Genomic DNA, 20,354 nt, shown 5'->3' with positions numbered 1-20,354 from the left:
GAATGGCCTGTTCCTGTGCTGTACTGTTCTTTGTTCTTTGTACCCCAACCACCCCCAAGACCCAACATGCCCCCCCTTCCCCCCAAGCAACTACCCTTGCCTCGCCAGGGCCTGATCGATTACTCCCAGCAAGGCATCCAAAACCTACCTCAACTCCTGGCTCCATGCATTCCTCTGCAGTCAGCTGGGCTGCAGTCCCAGCAGTGGCCACCGCTCCCGATGGCGCTGATGGACTAAGAGCTGCCGGCCCGCTAATTGGCCAGCAGCTCAATGAGGCGGGACTTCCTCCCTCAAGCGGGTTAGATTGTTCCCAGCTCCGAACAATTAAATCCTGGGGTCCTGTAAAATGCGGGTTGGATCCCCAGGCAAGGCGGAAGCGTGTTTGCCACCGACTTTGTAGTCGGTGGCCTGCTCCGTCAGCCCAACGTGAAATCCTGGCCTTAGTTTCATTGCCTCTCCTGATCATTCTCTCCCCTTCAACCATTGTCACTTTTATACATTGGTTACCCCACACCCTCACTTCTAGCCAATTGGCCTCCTAAGCCCTCTGCCTTATAATTCTACTCCCCCGGCTCCAATCATCTGTACTCTTCTCATCACTGACCTTTGTTTCTCATTTTTAGCCTTATGTCCTCCCCTTTTTTCAGTGTCCTTCCCCACCCCCCCACCCCACCTTGCTACACCCTCTTTCTGTTGTTGTCTCCTTTATTATCCATACCCGCCCCCTCCCTTCCTTCTCTTCCTTCCCTGCCCCCCCTCCCCTTCCTTCTCTTCCTTCCCTGCCCCCAGTACTTTTCCAACCCAAGCTTCAAGCTTTCAACAAAACCAGAAGCATATTTCCCGGCAGTGCTTTGGAATAGTCTTTTAAATTTTTAGTATTCAGTGCTTATTTTGCATTGTCTATCTTTCCTGGACCCATTATCATCTGTGAGAGGCATGGTGTCCTTACTGGGGGTCCATGATGTCTGTAGTGATGAAGGACAAAGTTGTTAGACTTGATGCTTGACCACATATACTCATGAGGATAGAAAACCAGTTCGGGGGTAGGTAGATTGAAATGGGCGGGTGGAGAGTCACTGACCTTCAAAATGAAAGCAGGTCGTAATGCAAGGGACGGGGAAAGAAAATCCACAGGGCATTGGGTAGACACAACCCAAAATCTACAAACAGAAAGAAGACACTGGAGGTCCCATATGCCAAATGTAAACAGGTCATTTTGTGACACCAGCAGGGAGTGGGAAGAAATGGGAAAATTCAAAAGCAAATTCAAAATTGTGGACAGACCTGGGACTTGGGGCGTGGACAACCATGTTATGTCATAGAGTTATACAGCACAGAAACAGGCCCTTCGGCCCATCGTGTCTGTGCCGGCCATCAAGCACCTATCTATTCTAATCCCATTTTCCAGCACTTGGCCCGTAGCCTTGTATGCTATGGTGTTTCAAGTGTTCATCTAAATACTTCTTAAACGTTGTGAGGGTTCCTGCCACTACCACCCCTTCGGGCAGTGTGTTCCAGATTCCAGCCACCCTCTGGGTGAAAAATTTTTTCCTCAAATCCCCTCTAAACCTCCTGCCCCTTGCCTTAAATCTTCTATGCCCCCTGGTTATTGACACCTCCACTAAGGGAAAAAGTTTCTTCCTATCTACCCTATCTATGTGCCTCATAATTTTGTATACCTGAATCAGGTCTGCCCTCAGCCTTCTCTGCTCTAAGGAAAACAACCCTGAGCTATCCAGTCTCTCTTCATAGCTGAAGTGCTCCAACCCAGGCAACATCCTGGTGAATCTCCTCTACACCCTCTCCAGTGCAATCACATCCTTCCTATAGTGTGGTGACCAGAACTGTACACAGTGTTCCAGCTGTGGCCTAACTGTGGCATTTTATAGTGTAAACATTGCTGTACTGCCAGTTTCACCTCGCTTCTGAATTAGTGCTGCACTGAAATGAATGGGAAAGTTCAAACATAACAGCAAAAAGTGTAAAGAACGCAACGTGATAGAAAACTGTGAAATGTTACAGTAAGTTAGTTACCATATTGAGAAGGACTGCTGAGCATACATAAAATGTTTAAAATATTGCCGTTATAACGAAAATTAAGTGTTGTTTGTTTATTTTTCAGGTACAACAGGTGCAGCATGTCTACCCAACACAAGTGCAGTATGTGGAAGGGAGTGATGCTGTTTACACCAATGGAACTATGTGAGTCACCTTCTGATACTGAAGTCAGTGAGAATATCAATCAGATGAGGCTGCCAATTTGCTTATTTTGCAAAGCCACTTAAGACCAATTTCATCAGAATCATTAGTGGGTAGCTAGCACAGGTATATTGGAAAAGTAGATTGCAGGGTATACAGTACTGGAGCAATGCAGGGCATTCAGGGAAGAGCTAGTTCGCTGTAAACTAGACATATTCCTTTGAAGGGAAGTGGTCGAGCATTCAAAGCTAATATGCCTTGAATGACACAGGAAGTAAAAGTTAAAATAAAACATAAAAAGGAGGCTTTTGACATATCATAGAATCATAGAAATTTACAGCATGGAAGGAGGCCATTTGGCCCATCGTGTCTGCGCCAGCTGACAAGTAGCCAAATCACCGAATCCCACTTTCCAGCTCTCGGTCTGTAGCCTTGTGGGTTGCAGCACTTCAAGTGCATATCCAAGTACTTTTTAAATGTTATGAGGGTTTCTGCTTCTACCACCCTTTCAGGCAGTGATTCCAGATCCCCACCACCCAATTTGTGAAAAACTTTCCATTTCAATCCCCTCCAGACCTCCTACCCTAAATCTGTGCCCCCAAGTTATGGACCCCTCAACCAAGGGCAATAGGGTCTTCCTATCCACTATATTTAGACCCCTCATAATTTTATCCAGTTCAATTAGGTCACCCTTCAGCTTCCTCTGTTCCACAAAAAACCCTAGCCTTTCCTCATAACTAAAATTCTCCAGTTCAGGCAACATCTTGATAAATCTCCCCTGTACTCTCACTAGTCTAATCGCATCTTTCTTATGGTGCAGTGACCAGAACTTCACACAGTATTCTAGCTGTGACCTAATGGTGTTTTATACAGTTCCAGCATAACCTCCCAGCTCTTATATTCTCTGCTTCGGCTGACAAAGGCAAGTATCCTTTATGCGTTCTTGACCACCTTACCTACCTGTCCAGCCACCTTAGGGAACTGTGGACATGCACTTCAAGGTCCCTCTGTTCTCTACACTTCTCAGTACCTGGCCATTTATTGTGTATTTCCTTGCCTTGTTAGCCTTACCAAAATGTATTTCCTCACACTTCTCAAGATTGAACTCCACTTGCCACTGGTCTGCCCACCTGATTAATCATTGATATCTTCCTGCAGTCTACAGCTTTCTTCTTCATTATCACCCACACGGCCAATTTTTGTATTGTCTGCAAACTTCTCAATCATACCCCCTACATTCAAGTCCAAATCTTTGAAATATACTAGAAAAAGCAAGGGACCTATTACTGAGTCCTGCAGAACTCCACTGGAAACAGCCTTCCAGTCACAAAAACACCCATCAGCATTACCTTTTGCTTCCTGCCTCTGAGCTGATTTTGGATCCGACTTACCACTTTGCCTTGGATCCCATGGGTTTTTACTTTCGCGACCAGTATACCATGCCAACAAAAGCCTTGCTAAAATCCATATGGACTACATCAAATGCACTTCTCTAGAAGTGACCTTTCTTGTTATCTTCTCAAATAAATTCAATTATGTCAGTCAGAAACGACCTTTCCTTAACAAATCTGTGCTGACTATCTTTGATAATTGAAGATTTATCCTGTCCCTCAGAATTTTTTCCAATTATATTTCCACCATTGAGGTTAGGCTGACTGGCATGTAATTAATCAGTCTATCCCTTTCTCCCTTTTTAAACAATGGTACAATGTTAGCTCTCCTCCAGTCCTCTGGCACCACACCTGTAGCCAGAGAGGATTGGAAAATGATGGTCACAGGCTCTGCTATTTTTTCTCGCTTCCCTTAACAGACTAGGGTGCATTTTTTTCCGGGCTTGAGGATTTATCTGCTTTCAAAGGTGTTAAATCCCTTAATACTTCCTTTCTCACTACGTTAATGTCACCTAATATTTCACACTCCTCTTCCCTGATTGCAATATTTGTATCATCCCTCTCTTTTGTGAAAACAAAAGCAAAGTACTCATTAAGAACCATACCAATGCCCTCTCCACACACTTAGCTTACCCTTATGGTCCCTAGTTGGCCCTACTTTTTCTTTAGTTATCCTCTTGCTCTTTATGTTGTTACGGTCAGGTGGTAAGGGGTGTGGGTGGTTCCCACTGTTCACTTTTCCGGCTGACGGCAACGTGTTTTTTTTTAAGTGAGTTAGCCCCTGAGTGTTTTACTTGCCAAATAAACAGACAGTGACAGGGTATATTATAGGTTTAAAACAGAAGATTAACTATTTATTAAACAATATTTATGCCCTGAAATGTTCACAACACCACTCATGCGTGCATTCATACGAACGTTCGAACATATGAATTAGGAGCAGAAGTAGGCCATTCGGCCCCTCAAGCCTGCTCCACCCTTCAGTAAGATCATGGCAGATCTGTATGTATCTCAAATTCTACACTCCCATCTACCCTTGCTAACCTTTGATTCCCTTGCCTCACAAGAATCTATCTACCTCCGCTTTAAAAATATTCAATAACCCCGCCTCCACCACCTTCTGAGGCAGAGAGTTCCAAAGTCACACAACCCTCTGAGAGAAAAAAACTTCTCCTCATCTCTGTCCTAAAAGGGCAACCCCTAATTTTAAAACCATGCCCCCTAGTTCTGGATTCAGCACAAGAGGAAACACCCTTTCCACATCCACCTTGTCAAGATCGTTCAGGATCTTATAAACTTCAATCAAGTCTCCCCTCACTCTTCTAAACTCCAGTGAAAATAAGCCCAGTCTGTCCAACATTTCCTCATAAGACAACTGGCTCATTCCCGGTATCAATCTAGTAAACCTCCTCTGAACCGCCTCCAACATATTTACATCCTTCCTTAAATAAGGAAACCAAAACTGCACACAGTATTTGAGATGTGGGCTCACCAATGCCCTGTATAACTGAAGCATAACATCCTTCAATTCCCCTCGCAATAAACAATAACATTCTATTAGCTTTCCTAATTACTTGCCGAACCTGCAAGCTAACCTTTTGCGAATCATGCACTAGAACACCCTGATCCCTCTGCATCTCCGAGCTCTGCAATCTCTCACCGTTTCGATAATATGCTTTTTTATTCTTCCTGCCAAAATGAACAATTTCACATTTTCCCACTTTATAGTCTCATAATATAGGATAGCATTCCATTAGCCTTCTTTGTAACTTGCTGTACCTGCATACTAACTTTTTGTGACTCATGCACTAGAACACCTAGATCCCTCTGCACCTTGGAATTCTGTAGTCATTCTCCGTTTAAGTAATACTCTGCTTTTTTATGCTTCCTGCCAAATTGAACAATTTCACATTTTCCCACATTATTCTCCATTTGCCAAATTTTTGCCTACTCACTCAACCTATCTATATCGGTCTGCAACCTCCTTATGTCCTCTTCACAAAATACTTTCCTACCTATCTTTGTGTTATCTGCAAATGTAGCTACCATGCCATTGCTCCCCCTCATCTAAGTCATTTATATAAATTGTAAAAAGTTGAGGCTCCAGCCCAGACCCCTACGGTACTCCACTTGCCACATCCTGCTAATCAGAAAAGGACCCATTTATGCATACTCTCTATTTTCTGCACGCCAGCCAATCTTCTATCCATGCTAATATGTTACCTCCTACACCATGAGCTCCTACTTTGTGCAATAACCTTTTATATGGCACCTGGTCAAATGCCTTCTGGAAATCCAAATACAGTACGTCAATGGGCTTCCCTTTATCCACAGTGCGTGTTACTCATTCAAAGAACTCCAATAAATTGGTTGAACATGATTTCCCTTTCAGAAAACCATGCTGATTATTCCCGATTACCTTGAGTTTTTCTCAGTGCCCAGCTATAGCCTCCTTAATGATCGATTCTAACACCTCACATGCACTCTCAAGAGTAGATAGAAGACAAAGGGCAAGGGTTCAAGGAGTAGTCGGTGTTCATGGTTTACAGTAAACCTGTTGAATCTTCTAAGTAGAACAGTCTCTTTTAAAGATGCAGGACTGGGTTGTTTGTAGTTTTGACTTGTTGAAGTGTTGTAGATTTCTGGGGGTTAGGATTTCAGATTGGAGGTGGTGAGTCACTTTCGGGTCTCTGTTGCACCTAGTTGAAGTGTAGAATTAGCAGCAGAGTTCCTTCCTTGTTTTGGTCTCTTTCCACAGCCTCTCGCTGGACTGCTTTTCTGTGATGTTGCTGTTACGACTGAGGCGGGAGGAGTGCACTATTAATTCAGTCCCACCTCTCCACTGGTCACAGCATACCAATAAATTTTCCCACCTACCGAAAAAGAGCCAATTACATACTCTATTTGTCCCCCAGAATAAAGCACACCAACCAGGTTTCTTTAATCAACAACAAAATTAACTATTTATTTTAGAAATAAGTCTTAACCAATAATGAGATAAATCTATGTAAGGAAAGCTGTTTATTTCCTTAGCCCTCATGCACACACATACATTCAAATAAATAAACGGTTAACCAGAGAAAAAGGATTTTGGTTTACAGCTGCTTCACAGGAATTGAAGGAATAATAAAATAACTTAGTTTGTCACATTCTGGTTGGAAGTTCTTCAGTTTGGTGAGCTGTCCCAGAGTCTAATAGTCAGATACTACTCACAGTCTCTCCTGGTGAGGTTGATGAACAGTCTGCGATGGGTAGGCATTCAAGGCAATTCTACTACAGCAGGCTTCACATCGGTCTTTCATCTGGGGTGTAGCAACAAGTCGTCTTGGGTTTTACAGCAGCAGTATAGCAGTAGAAGATTTCTTTAGATTTCAGAATTTCTGAAAACACAGGAGGCAACACTTGATGCAGGGATTCTTCAAAGACAGGAGGCAATAGGAATCTGCCACCTTTGAAATACGGGGTTTTTTTTCAAGAGACGCAGGATTCCTTTACAGAGAGAAGTAACACTTTTTCTGGGTCTTCCTCTCATCTCCAGGCAGGTCAAAAAAGTCAAATTTCAAATGCCTGCTCTTTATCCAACTTACTGGGTTTTTTTAAAGGGTCCAAAGTGAAAGCAAAACCTTCCTGAGCAAGTCACAGGTCCAGATCTAGAGTCTACCTTGTCATTCAAACAGTTGCTCTGAGGAGGTCAAACCCCTTCTTGGTTTCCTTCAAATTGCCTGCTTTTCTGTCCTTGAATACAAGTTCAGCTTCCTTTCAAAACATCCAAAAATTTTGGCTGTTTGCAGGTGTCAATTCTTTTTCAGTTTTTTTAAAACACACAGCATTCTAAGTTTTTAATACAAAAACAAAAACCTTGTAACACTGTGATCTCTCCCTCTTTCTCCAGAAGGTACCTTTTTCAAGTCACAATTCATCATTAGCATTTCTGGTACCTGACGCATGGTTTTTCTCTGCTTGTGTGACCACACAATGGACCAGGATGTGAAATCCATGACCATCCATTAATAGCTGGCTGAGTGTACTCCTGTTATGATGTGGCTACTTCACACCTTCTTTGTTTCAGAAGAACCCATTCAATTCAGGAATGTCTCTTGATGGTTTTGGGATGGGTGCAATTGACACCTCTTAGCCTGGAATGTATCCTTTTGTCCTTAACAGACAGTGAGCCAGTATTCGAGTACACAGGCCAGGTTACCTGACCTTAGGCGGGCATCTTTTTCAGCATTGTCCATCTTGTTTTACAAGGGACAGTCAATTTTAAAGAGTCCACCTTGAATAAAGTTTGTATTTTAAAAGTAGGATTTTATGTCTTTACTGGGCATGACTGTGTATTAAATTATAAAAAAGCTTTCAGTTCTCCTTGATTTTACTTGCCAGTATTTATTCATGCCCTCTCTTTGCTTTCCCAATTTCCTTTTTAATTTCATCCCGACATATTTATACACCTCTAGGTTTTCTGTAATATTGAGCCCTCGGTATCTGTCATAAGCTTTGCTTTTTTTTCTTTATCCTCTCCTTTATGCCCCTTGACATCCTGGGGGCTCTGTATTTGTTAGTCCCATCCTTTTTTTTAAGGCAACATATTTGCTTTGACCCCTCACTCTCTGTTCCTTGAATGTCACCCACTGATCTGGCACAGATTTACCTACAGGTAGCTGGTTCCAGTCCACTTTGGATAAATCACATCTCAGCTTAGTAAAATTAGGTTTTCCCCAATTGAAAATTTTTATTCCTGGTCTGTCTTGGTCCTCTTCCATAACTACCCGAAATCTAAGTGATTTCTGATAAGTTCCACCAAAGTGCTCCCCAACTGATATCTCTTCCACTGCACAGCTTCATTCCCTGAAGCTAAGTCTAGAACCACACCCTCTCTTGGTCTTGCTACGCATTGGCTAAAAAGGTTCTCCTGAATGCATTTTAAAAATTCTGCTCCCCCTGTGCCTTTCGCACTTATTCTAACCCAGTTAATGTTAGAGTAGTTGAAATCCCCCACTATTACTGCCATATAGTTTTTGCACGTCTCCAGGATTTATTCTTCTGTCCCCCTCTGACTATTTGGTGTCAGGAACAAAATTCAGTTAATAATCAGGAACATTATGGAATGTGCCGTGGGGAACTGAAAAGCTAATATGGGAGGCAAAGAGGTCGTAAGAAAAGATGAGCAGACACCGTTAAAGTAAACCTAAAACATTTTATAAACATAAACGTCCTTAAATTGGATCCTGGAAAACATGCGCAGGGATCACAATGCATTATTAATCTGTGCCTGTTGATTGGAATGCATGCAGCATGCCAACCTTGTGATGCATGCTCATAAATATGATTTCTGCATGCAGCCAAGACTAACTGTACTGTCAATTGGCTACAAGCATCAGCAGGGAGCCAAAGACCGTAACTTCCTAGAACCACTGAAAGCTAGCCTGCACTGCTTAAAGGGGAAGTGCATTGTGGCTGGACGAGATGCTGGGAGTCATGCAGGAAGTGAATCTGTCTTGGGGAACAGTGAAGAATGGCACAACAGGGAGAGAACGGACTCCAAGGTTTTCAGACACTGCACTGGAGGTCTTGATGGAGGAGAAATTTTTTTGCATCCACAGGGGAGGAAAAGGCCATCCAGACACATGGTCAAAAGGCAGTGGGAACAGATAGAAGTGGAGGTCAATGCCAGGAGTCAAGCACCTGGATGCAGTGCCACAGAAAGTTCAATGATCTCACACGAGTGCTCATGATCAGTAAATGCATCTTCAAATGCCATATTTGACCACTGGCCTCAGCCACTGCCAATTTATCACACCCTCACCACTCACCTACCAACAATCTCTCTGAATCAGGACTTAAACTTCAGATGCTTCACCACACACTCTTACAACGTGCACTGCTGCAGCAAGCCTCACACCCACATCTCAGCTTGCACACGCTACCAGTTTCAAAACCATGACAGGTACATCATCCAGCAGATTGCACCACACTCGCTGACACACTTCTCTTTCTCTTGCAGGTCAAGGTGGCACATAACCTGAGGCAGCAGGAGGTCACTGGAGGGGGGCATGACTTAACCCACATGGAGGAGATGGTTCTGGGCATTAATGGAAAGGCCATGGCTGAGAACATGGCCATTGGGGGTGGTGTGGTGGTGAATGCTTAAACCATTGAAGGTAAGTTTATCCTCATAGCGAATCCTCCACTCACATCCCACTACCAAATCATCCCACAATCTCTTCTGTTTTACAGCTGCAGATGGTGTGTGCGTGAATTTCTTAATTCCAGCCCCCAAGCTCACCACAACCTTATCCTGATGCAGTTTCCTTTCAGAACCCAATAAGTGCAGTCTGACAGGCAGTGGAGAACACCAAGAAGAGAGTGATGATGAAATCACAGTATCGTCACTTGATTTGGCACTCGCGATCATCAGCTTGGATCGTGACCCTATGGGGGGGGATTTTATGCTCTTCCCCCATGACGGGTTTGGAGACGGGGAGAGCACATAATCAAGTAGGATGGTTGGGGGGGGAGGAGTGGGCCGCCACCTTCCCACCTCCGCCGAAATTAAGTTGGGGCAGGCCTGTGAATGGCCTTCCCACCCTGCTGCCAATTGATGCCCTTAAATGGACAATTAATGCTTAATTAAAGGTCTCATCCCGTCGCTTCAGTTAGCCCAGCGGCAAATGGGCCTGTCGCAGCACAGGGAGCACGGCAGGAAAACCGTACAAGTTGCTTTTTGGCTCGGTGGGGTGGGGGTGGGGGGTATGGGGAGGGTCCCTCAATAAAAGGCACAGTGCCTGAATGAGGGACCTGGCATAGGGAAGGGAGGGCCATCTGAGAGTGAACCCCTGCCCTTGCTGCTGACCCCCTTACATTCCACCACCCACCGCCCCCCCCAGACGCCCATCCTGATGAAAGTTTTGATGAAAGGTCACAGACCTGAATGTTAACTCTGCTTCTCGCTCCACAGATGCTGCCTGAAGTGCTGAGTATTTACAGCATTTTGTGTTTTTATTTCATATTTCCAGCATCTGCAATATTTTGCTTTTATTGGAAAAGTTAGGACTGTTCTCCTTCAAACAGAGGAGGTTAAGAAGTGAGTTTAATAGAAGTTTTCCAGATTGTCATGCTGGGCCCCAACCTGCCAAGAATGAGGCACATGAATTTTGTCATGAATGCTGATTTTAAACTGTTCGTGGATTGAAGAAAGGACTTGTTAAACAGATCAGCCATGGCTGGAAAGACATTTGCATATTAACAGCCAGTGTTTGAAAGGACAAGCAGCCATTCCCTGACACATTCAACCCACAATGCACTTTTGATCACCAGATATTGAAGGTGGGGGAGCACGCATTCCAGGTTGACTGCTAAGATGGCTGAATACACAAACGGACATGGTCAAACCAGCTAGTCACATGACTAACCTGCCAGGCAACCTGAGTTTTTTGAATTTGTACGAACGGTTTGGGCAGAAAGCAGAATGCTCTTGGTCTGAGAAGATCTTTCCCGGCTGGCTCACCACAGCCTCTCCTGTCTGTCTGCTCCCATCTCTTTCTCAAGCCTCTGAATCCACTGAATAGGCATGAACCCCAAGAGAGAAAAGTATCCTACAGTGAGAAAGGTTTAAGAAGAATACTGGGCTCCAACGAAAAGCAAGATCTATCTACAATCAAGGACTCTACAGTGAGCTCGAAGAACTGTAACAAAAACTCTTCAGATATTACCTCAAACTTTTCCACTTTATTTTTATTTTTTCTGTCTCTATTTACAGATGTGTGGGCACATCTTGTATCCGTAGGCGTCAACGATTGAGAGTTTAAGTTCAATAAATTTCAACTTTTCTTCTTTAAACCCAAGAAAGCCTGTTTCTGCTGGTTTCTTTGCCTTATAATTGGAAAGCGGTGAACAAGGATTCACCAAGGGGGAGCTAAACAACACAGTGTGTTTAAAATTAAACCCTGTTACAGTAAGACCAGATGAAGACTGAGAGAGACCCCAAGACACCTTTCTCACCTGGCCATAACAGAAATTTGAGTGCAACTATCCGGAATTTACCCACAGACAAATGAGAGAAACTGGAAGTGGGCAGCTAAATTGTTCCCAATCAAAAGAAAAGAGCAAGATGCAAGATTTTAAGACAGGTTTTCTTGTGGTTGTGTGTGCTTGCATACTAACATGTCTGCAACTGAAGCTGGCAGCTCTCCAAGCCAGGGTGAAGTAACTTGGGATAAGTTAAAAGCACTGTCTATGGAGGAACTGAGGAAAATGACTGAGCAATGTGGGATCACTGTACATGGCAAAGCTAGGAAGTCTGAACTCCAAAGGCTAGTGGCCAACCATTTTTCCCTTGAATCTGAAAAAACAGAAACAGGGTTATAAGCAGACTCCGATAGGGTCTTGTTAGCAAAGATACAATAGGAACAGAGGAAACTTGAAGTTGAGGAAAGAGAGAGGGAGAAAGAAAAAGCCTCCCAGAAGGAACATGAAGAGAAAGAAAGAGAGGAGAGAGAGAGAGATAGACAGGAGAATGAACAAGAGAGAGAGGGAAAGAATATTTTAGAATTCTAAGAAAGCGAGCTGAAGTGGCAGTGAAAGCATGGCTAATATGGAGGAGCGTAATTCAAATTGTTAAAACTAGCTCAACTAATTCCAAAGCTCAATGAGGAGGATGAGGAAACATTTTTGTGTCCTTTGAGAAACTGGCAAGGCAGCTAAAATGGCCAGCTGAGACCTGGCCTCTTTTACTGCAAAGCAAGCTAACGGCAAAAGCCCACGAGGTTTATTCCCTGTTGCCAGATGAGAGTTCATCAAATTATGAACTGACCAAAAATGTTATCCCCGGGGCATATGAATTAGGACCCGAAGCCGATCGCCAAAAGTTTAGAACCCTCAAGAAGCAAGCTAATCAAACTTATCTGCAGTTTGAAAGAAGTAAACAACTGGCTTTTGACCAGTAGCTGAGGGCTGTCAAAGTACAGCTCAGCTATGAGAATCTCAGAGAAGTAATTCTGTTAGAAGAATTTAAACACCCTCCATAAAGAGGAGCAGCGGGTTCAGAGAGCTCGGCAAGCGGCAGTTCTAGCTGATGAGTTTGCTTTAATTTATAAATCGGTTTCCCGGGGAGAACCTTCCCTAGTCAGCCTCACAATTCCAAAAGGGACAATGGGTGGGAAGGTAATAGGAGACCGAGCAGTCCTGGAAGAGAAAGGAAAGCAGGAGACACAGGGGGCCCTCCTCCAGCTAAAAAGGAAGGTGCTCTGAGCACGAGTGAGACCCGGAGACCTGTGTGCTTCCATTGTAATAAAGCAGGGCATTTAAAAACTGACTGCTGGAAACTAGAGGGAAAACCTTTCGGGTTAATCAGGGCACACCCGCTCAATGAAAAAGGGAACCTGATGGAAAGCACAGTAGGACACGCTGTGGCTTTAACTGCAGTAAGAGTGAGACCCAGGAAGCTTACTACAGCCAGTGCAGGAAAATTTACTAGGATTCCTGAAGATTATCAGGGTTTTGTGTCTGAAGGGAGAGTAACCCCATACCCCTCGAGTGCGGCAAGCAAGCCCATAGTAATTCTCAGGGACACAGGGACCACTAATTCCCTTTTACTGGGAAAAGGCCTGACCTTTCCCCCAGAGAGTGCAGTGAACACCAGAATGGTGGTGAACGATATCAGAGGGCAGTGTATGCCTGTACCTGTACACTGGGTGCACCTGGAGTTAGACCTAGTTTCGGGACTGCTGACCATCGGGATTGTCCCTAATTTGCCTGTGGACAGGGTTGACCTGCTCCGAGCTAATGATCTGGCGGGGGTGAAGGTGGTAGCCTCCCCAGTAGTGAGAGAAAGACCGCAGGAGGTTAGAGAATCAGGGCAGTGGCAGGAGACAGTTCCCTGCAGTTTCCCTGAATGTGTAATGGGTCAGGCCATGATCAAACCAGCTCCCCCAGAGGAGACTGAATTAGTACTGCAGGCAGATGACCAGGTCTGTCTGAGACTTTCTTTGGAAAGTTAGGAGACCCAGGGAATGAATTAAATGGATTTTCCCCAGCTGAGGCTCAGCGAGCCAACCCACTATTGTGAGAGTTAGCACAGGCTGCCCAGTCTGAAAGTGAAGGAGAAGGACTCTCTGATTGCTGCTATTTAAAGAATGCTGTACATAGAACATAGAACATTACAGCGCAGTACAGGCCCTTCGGCCCTCGATGTTGCGCCGACCTGTGAAACCATCTGACCGACACTATTCCATTTTCATCCATATGTCTATCCAATGACCACTTAAATGCCCTTAAAGTTGGCGAGTCTACTACTGTTGCAGGCAGGGCGTTCCACGCCCCTACTACTCTCTGAGTAAAGAAACTACCTCTGACATCTGTCCTATATCTATCACCTCTCAACTTAAAGCTATGTCCCCTCGTGTTTGCCATCACCATCCGAGGAAAAAGACTCTCACTATCCACCCTATCTAACCCTCTGATTATCTTATATGTCTCTATTAAGTCACCTCTCCTCCTCCTTCTCTCTAATGAAAACAACCGCAAGTCCCTCAGCCTTTCCTCGTAAGACCTTCCCTCCATACCAGGCAACATCCTAGTAAATCTCCTCTGCACCCTTTCCAAAGCTTCCACATCCTTCTGATAATGTGGTGACCAGAACTGCACGCAATACTCCAGGTGCGGCCGCACCGGAATTTTGTACAGCTGCAGCATGACCTCGTGGCTCCGAAACTCGATCCCCCTACTAATAAAAGCTAACACACCATATGCCTTCTTAACAGCCCTATTAACCTGGGTGGCAATTTTCAGGGATTTATGTACCTGGACACCAAGATCTCTCTGTTCATCTACACTACCAAGAATCTTCCCATTAGCCCAGTACTCTGCATTCCTGTTACTCCTTCCAAAGTGAATCACGTCACACTTTTCCGCATTAAACTCCATTTGCCATCTCTCAGCCCAGCTCTGCAGCCTATCTATGTCCCTCTGTACCCTACAACATCCTTCTGCACTATCCACAACTCCACCGACCTTCGTGTCATCCGCAAATCTACTAACCCACCCTTCTACACCCTCATCCAGGTCATTTATAAAAATGACAAACAGCAGTGGCCCCAAAACAGATCCTTGCGGTACACCACTAGTAACTAAACTCCAGGATGAACATTTGCCATCAACCACCACCCTCTGTCTTCTTTCAGCTAGCCAATTTCTGATCCAAAGCACTAAATCACCTTCAATCCCATACTTCCGTATTTTCGGCAATAGCCTACCGTGGGGAACCTTATCAAATGCCTTACTGAAATCCATATACACCACATCCACGGCTTTACCCTCATCCACCTGTTTGGTCACCTTCTCAAAAAACTCAATAAGGTTTGTGAGGCACGACCTACCCTTCACAAAACCGTGCTGACTATCGCTAATGAACTTATTCTTTTCAAGATGATTATAAATCCTATCTCTTATAACCTTTTCCAACATTTTACCCACAACCGAAGTAAGGCTCACAGGTCTATAATTACCAGGGCTGTCTCTACTCCCCTTCTTGAACAAGGGGAGAACATTTGCTATCCTCCAGTCTTCCGGCACTATTCCTGTCGACAATGACGACATAAAGATCGAGGACAAAGGCTCTGCAATCTCCTCCCTGGCTTCCCAGAGAATCCTAGGATAAATCCCATCTGGCCCAGGGGACTTATCTATTTTCACACTTTCCAAAATTGCTAACACCTCCTCCTTGTGAACCTCAATCCCATCTAGCCTAGTAGTCTGTATCTCAGTATTCTCCTCGACAACATTTTCTTTCTCTACTGTAAATACTGACGAAAAATATTCATTTAACGCTTCCCCTATCTCCTCTGATTCCACACACAACTTCCCACTATTATTCTTGATTGGCCCTAATCTAACTCTAATCATTCTTTTATTCCTGATATACCTATAGAAAGCCTTAGGGTTTTCCCTGATCCTATCCGCCAATGACTTCTCGTGTCCTCACCTGTACTGATGAGGAAATGGAGTTCTCCTCACAGACCTGAGAGCAAGGAGTGGATAGTAGTTCACCAATTAGTGGTGCCCCAGAAGTACCGGAGAGAAATATTAAGAAGGGCCCACGAGACTACATGGCTGTACATACTGGTTTACGAAAGATCAAAGCCGGCATAAGACAGCTGTTTGAAGGGCCAAAACTCCACAAAGATGTGGTGGAGTACTGCAGGAGTTGCCACATCTGCCAGGTTGAGGGGAAACCCCAACCTACAGTGAAACCTGCACCCCTAAGTCCTGTACTGGTGTTAAGAGGACACTCCAGCAGAGGGCTGGTGAACTGTAAGGGACCCCCGCCAAGAACAAAAGGGGACAGGCAGGCACAAGGCTGGCAAAAGGTTAGAAAGGGAAGGGGAAAAGTGACCAATAGGGCAGGTTAAAGGAAGTCCAGGAGGAATCTCAGATGAAAACCCTTATTGTCGGGTCAGTCAATCCTGAAAAATGTGAAAAGTTAGACCTCCCATCCTCCTGCGTAAATGCAGACACTAGAAGCACCCCACCAGAGTTGCTAACAGCATTTACAGGAACCTGCAGAGACAAATAAAGACCTCTAGGGGGGCACAGAAACCGTGAGGGTGATGCCTCACCTATTCGAAGTATCACAGGGGAGGGCAGTAGAGTCTGCACAAATACATGCAGACAGGAGTGTCCTCTGGGACAAAGGGGAGATTAGCAAAGAATCCTCCCCCACAGTCAGAAGAAAACAAACCACCATCCCCCTAAAGTCAAAAGCCATTGCATGACTCAGCAAAGCAGTGAAAGAGAGTTCAGGAGATCCCCTCTCACTACTGCCTCTCCTGAAAAAAATTACCTCAGCAAGAACATAAACCCTAGGCAGCCATAGAAATGGGCAAACGGAAGAGCAACCTCCCCAAAATATAACCATATATTTATTGGGATGCCAAAAAAGGGGCGATTGTAATAAGTTTTGGGACTTGTGAATGGCTTTGTCAGGGGGAGATCGTGTCCAACTGACTTGATTGAATTTTTTGAGGAGGTGACTAGATGTGTAGATGAGGATTAAGCAGTTGATGTCGTCTACATGGACTTCAGTAAGGCTTTTGATAAGGTCCCGCATGGGAGATTGGTTAAGAAGGTAACAGCCCATGGGATCCAGCGCAATTTGGCAAATTGGATCCTAAATTGGCTTAGTGGCAGGAGGCAGAGGGTAATGGTCGAGGGTTGTTTCTGTGAGTGGAAGCCTGTGACCAGTGGTATACCAAAGGGATCGGTGCTGGGACCCTTACTGTTTGTAGTGTACCTTAATGATTTAGAGGTGAATATAGGAGGTATGATCAGTAAGTTCGCAGATGATACGAAAATTGGTGGTGTCGTAAATAGTGAGGAGGAAAGCCTTAGATTACAGGATGATGTAGATGGGCGGAGCAGCGGCAAATGGAATTTAGTCCTGAAAAGTACGAGATGATGTATTTTGGGAGGACTAACAAGGCAAGGGAATATACAATGGATGGTAGGATCCTAGGAAGTACAGCAGGTCAGAAGGACCTTGGTGTCCTTGTCCCTAGATTACTGAAGGCAGCAGCACACGTAGATAAGGTGGTTAGGAAGGCATATGGGATACTTGCCTTTATTAGCCGAGGCATAGAATATAAGAGCAGGGAGGTTCTGATGGTGCAGTATAAAATGCTAGTTAGGCCACAGCTGGAGTACTATGTACAGTTCTGGGCACCACACCATAGGAAGGATGTGATTGCACTGGAGAGGGTGCAGAGGAGATTCACAAGGATGTTGCCTGGGCTGGAGCATTTCAGCTATGAAGAGAGACTGAAAAGGCTAGGGTTGTTTTCCTTGGAGCAGAGAAGGCTGAGGGGGGACATGATTGAGGTATACAAAATTATGAGGGGCATTGATAGATTAGATAAGAAACTTTTTCCCTTAGAGGAGGGTTCAATAACCAGGGGACATAGATTTAAGGTAAGGGCCAGGAGGTTTAGAGGGGATTTGAGGAAAAAATATTTCACCCAGAGGGTGGTTGGAAACTGGAATGTACTGCCTGAAGAGGTGGTAGAGGCAGGAACCATCACAACATTTAAGAAGAGCACTTGAAAAGCCATAGCATACAACGCTACGGGCCAAGTGCTGGAAAATGGGATTAGAATAGGTAGATGCTTGATGGCGGGCACATACACAATGGGCTGAAGGGCCTGTTTCTGTGTTGTATGACTCTAATAAGAGAAGTGCATTTTTTTTTCTATATCTTATATTTTTCTCTTGACCCTTTTAATGAAATGCACTTTTCTAAAATCGCATTTCATTTCGCTGGGTGTGGAGATGTCATGCTCAGCCCCCACCTGCCAAGAATGAGGCACATGAATTTTGTCATGAACACTGAGTTTAAAGTGTTACTGGAGTGAAGAAAGGACTTATTAAACAGATCAGCCGTGGCTGGAAAAATATTTGCATATTAACAGTCAGTGTTTGGAGGGACAAAGCAGCCATTCCCTGACACATTCAACCCACAATGCACTTTTGATTACCAGACGTTGAAGGTGGGGGAGCTCGCATTCCAGGTTGATTTCTAAGATGGCCGAATACACAAACGGACATGGTCAAACCAGCTAGTCACATGACTAACCTGCTGGGCAACCTGAGTTTTTTGAATTTGTACGAACAGTTTGGACAAAAAGCAGAATATTCCTGGCTGACTCGCCACAGCCTCTCCTGTCTACCTGTTTCCATCTCTTTCTTATAAGTTTCTGAATCCACTGAAGACACATGAACTCCAAATGAGAAAAGTCTCCTACAGTGAACAAGGTTTACGAAGAATACTGGGCCCGAACGAAAAGCAAGATCTACCTACAATCAAGACCTCTCCAGTAAGCTCGGAGAACTGTAACAAAAACTCTTCAGATATTGTCTCAAACTTTTCCACTTTATTTTTCCTCTGCACTTTTCTATCTGTATTTGCATGTGTGTATCGCGTATGCATGCTAGCGTGGGCATGTCGTGTATCCGTTGGCGTCAAACGATTGAGTTTACGTTTAATAAATTTCAACTTTTCTCCTTTAAACCTAAGAAAGCCCATTTGTGCTGGTTTCTTTGTCTTATAATTGGAAAGCGGTGAACAAGGATTTACCAAGGGGGAGCTAAAAAACACGGTGTGTTTAAAATTAAGCCCTGTTATAGTAAGACCAAGTGAAGGCTGAGAGGGACCCCGAGACACCTTTCTCACCTAACAAGATGATGAGAGGTTTTTTGGGTAGAGAGAGAAAAATTAATCTGTTTGGCAAGTAGATGAATAAATAGAGATCATAGATTCAAAATCATTGGCAAAGGATCAAGAGGGGAGATGCAAAATTTTTCACTCTAGAGAGTTATCAGAATTCTGGAACATTTTACCTGAAAAGGTGGTGGAAGCTAATTCCATAAATAATTTTAAAAGGGCATTGTGCAGCTACTTAAGGATGAGGAACTTACAACACAATGGACAAAAAGCAGGGATTTGGGACTAACGGACGACTGTTCTTTCAAAGAAGCAGCGCAGACATGACAGGTGGAATGGCCTCCTATATTGTAAGTTTCTATGATTCTATGAACTGCACTCTATGGTGTACTGAGCCATACAAACCAGGAAAATCCCTGTCTGTGCTCAGTTATCTGATAGAAGCACTGGTAGTTATGGGTGTTATTTGTATATTAATTGGATGTTAATTGTATTCAGGTCGTTGGTATTAATTGGGGTCTCACCTGTGCTCAAATATATTGAAGGCTGGAAGAAGGGGTTATTGGTTGGAGGTACATGAAATGCACTGTGTGTCTCTGTAAATAAAAGCTTATAAGTTTATAAAGATTAGATTTCCATGTTCAATCCATCTCCGCCTAGCAATCGTAAGTTTTTTATATTCATTCAGGGATGTGGGCATCACTGGCTAGGCCAGCATTTATTGCCCATCCCTAATTGCCCTTGAGAATGTGGTGGTGAGCTGCCTTCTTGAACCGCTGCAGTCCATTTGGGGTAGGTTTACCCACAGTGCTGTTAGGAAGGGAGTTCCAGGATTTTGACCCAGCGACAGTGAAGGAACGGCGATATAGTTCCAAGTCAGGATGGTGTGTGACTTGGAGGGGAACTTGCAGGTGGTGGTGTTCCCATGCATTTGCTGCCCTTGTACTTCCAGGTGGTAGAGGTCACGAGTTTGGAAGGTGCTGTCTAAGGAGCTTGGTACATTGCTGCAGTGCATCTTATAGATGGTACACACTGCTGCCACTGTGCGTCGGTGGTGGAGGGAGTGAATGTTTGTAGATGGGGTGCCAATCAAGCGGGCTGCTTTGTCCTGGGTGGTGTCGAGCTTCTTGAGTGTTGTTGGAGCTGCATCCATCCAGGCAAGTGAAGAGTATTCCATCACTTTCCTGATTTGTGCCTTGTAGATGGTGGACAGGCTTTGGGGAGTCAGAAGATGAGTTACTCGCCTCAGGATTCTTATTTTTTAGAGATACAGCACTGAAACAGGCCCTCCGGCCCACCGAGTCTGTGCCGACCATCAACCACCCATTTAAACTAATCCCATATTCCTGCCACATCCCCACCTGTCCCTCTTTTTCCCTACCACCTACCTAAACTAGGGACAATTTATAAAGGCCAATTTACCTATCAACCTGCAAGTCTTTGGCATGTGGGAGGAAACCGGAGCACCCGGAGGAAACCCACGCAGACACAGGGAGAACTTGCAAACTCCACACAGGCAGTACCCAGAATTGAACCCGGGTCGCTGGAGCTGT

General features: G+C 44.6%; 1 protein-coding gene across 17 annotated transcripts in view; it reads left to right on the top strand.

The window, feature by feature from the left end:
- The window catches only part of rfx3 (regulatory factor X, 3 (influences HLA class II expression)), a 651,544-nt gene that overhangs the window by 310,399 nt on the left and 320,791 nt on the right, over window positions 1-20,354 (top strand). For all 17 annotated transcript variants that reach the window (XM_068030220.1, XM_068030223.1, XM_068030230.1 and 14 more), the window contains one exon: window positions 2,123-2,202. In XM_068030220.1, coding sequence (XP_067886321.1) covers window positions 2,123-2,202 — 80 coding nt within the window. The remainder of the gene's footprint in view (window positions 1-2,122; window positions 2,203-20,354) is intronic.

This window comes from Heterodontus francisci, chromosome 4, assembly GCF_036365525.1.
Source record: "Heterodontus francisci isolate sHetFra1 chromosome 4, sHetFra1.hap1, whole genome shotgun sequence".
NCBI lineage: Eukaryota > Metazoa > Chordata > Chondrichthyes > Heterodontiformes > Heterodontidae > Heterodontus > Heterodontus francisci.
This window is presented reverse-complemented; position numbering and strand designations above follow the sequence as displayed.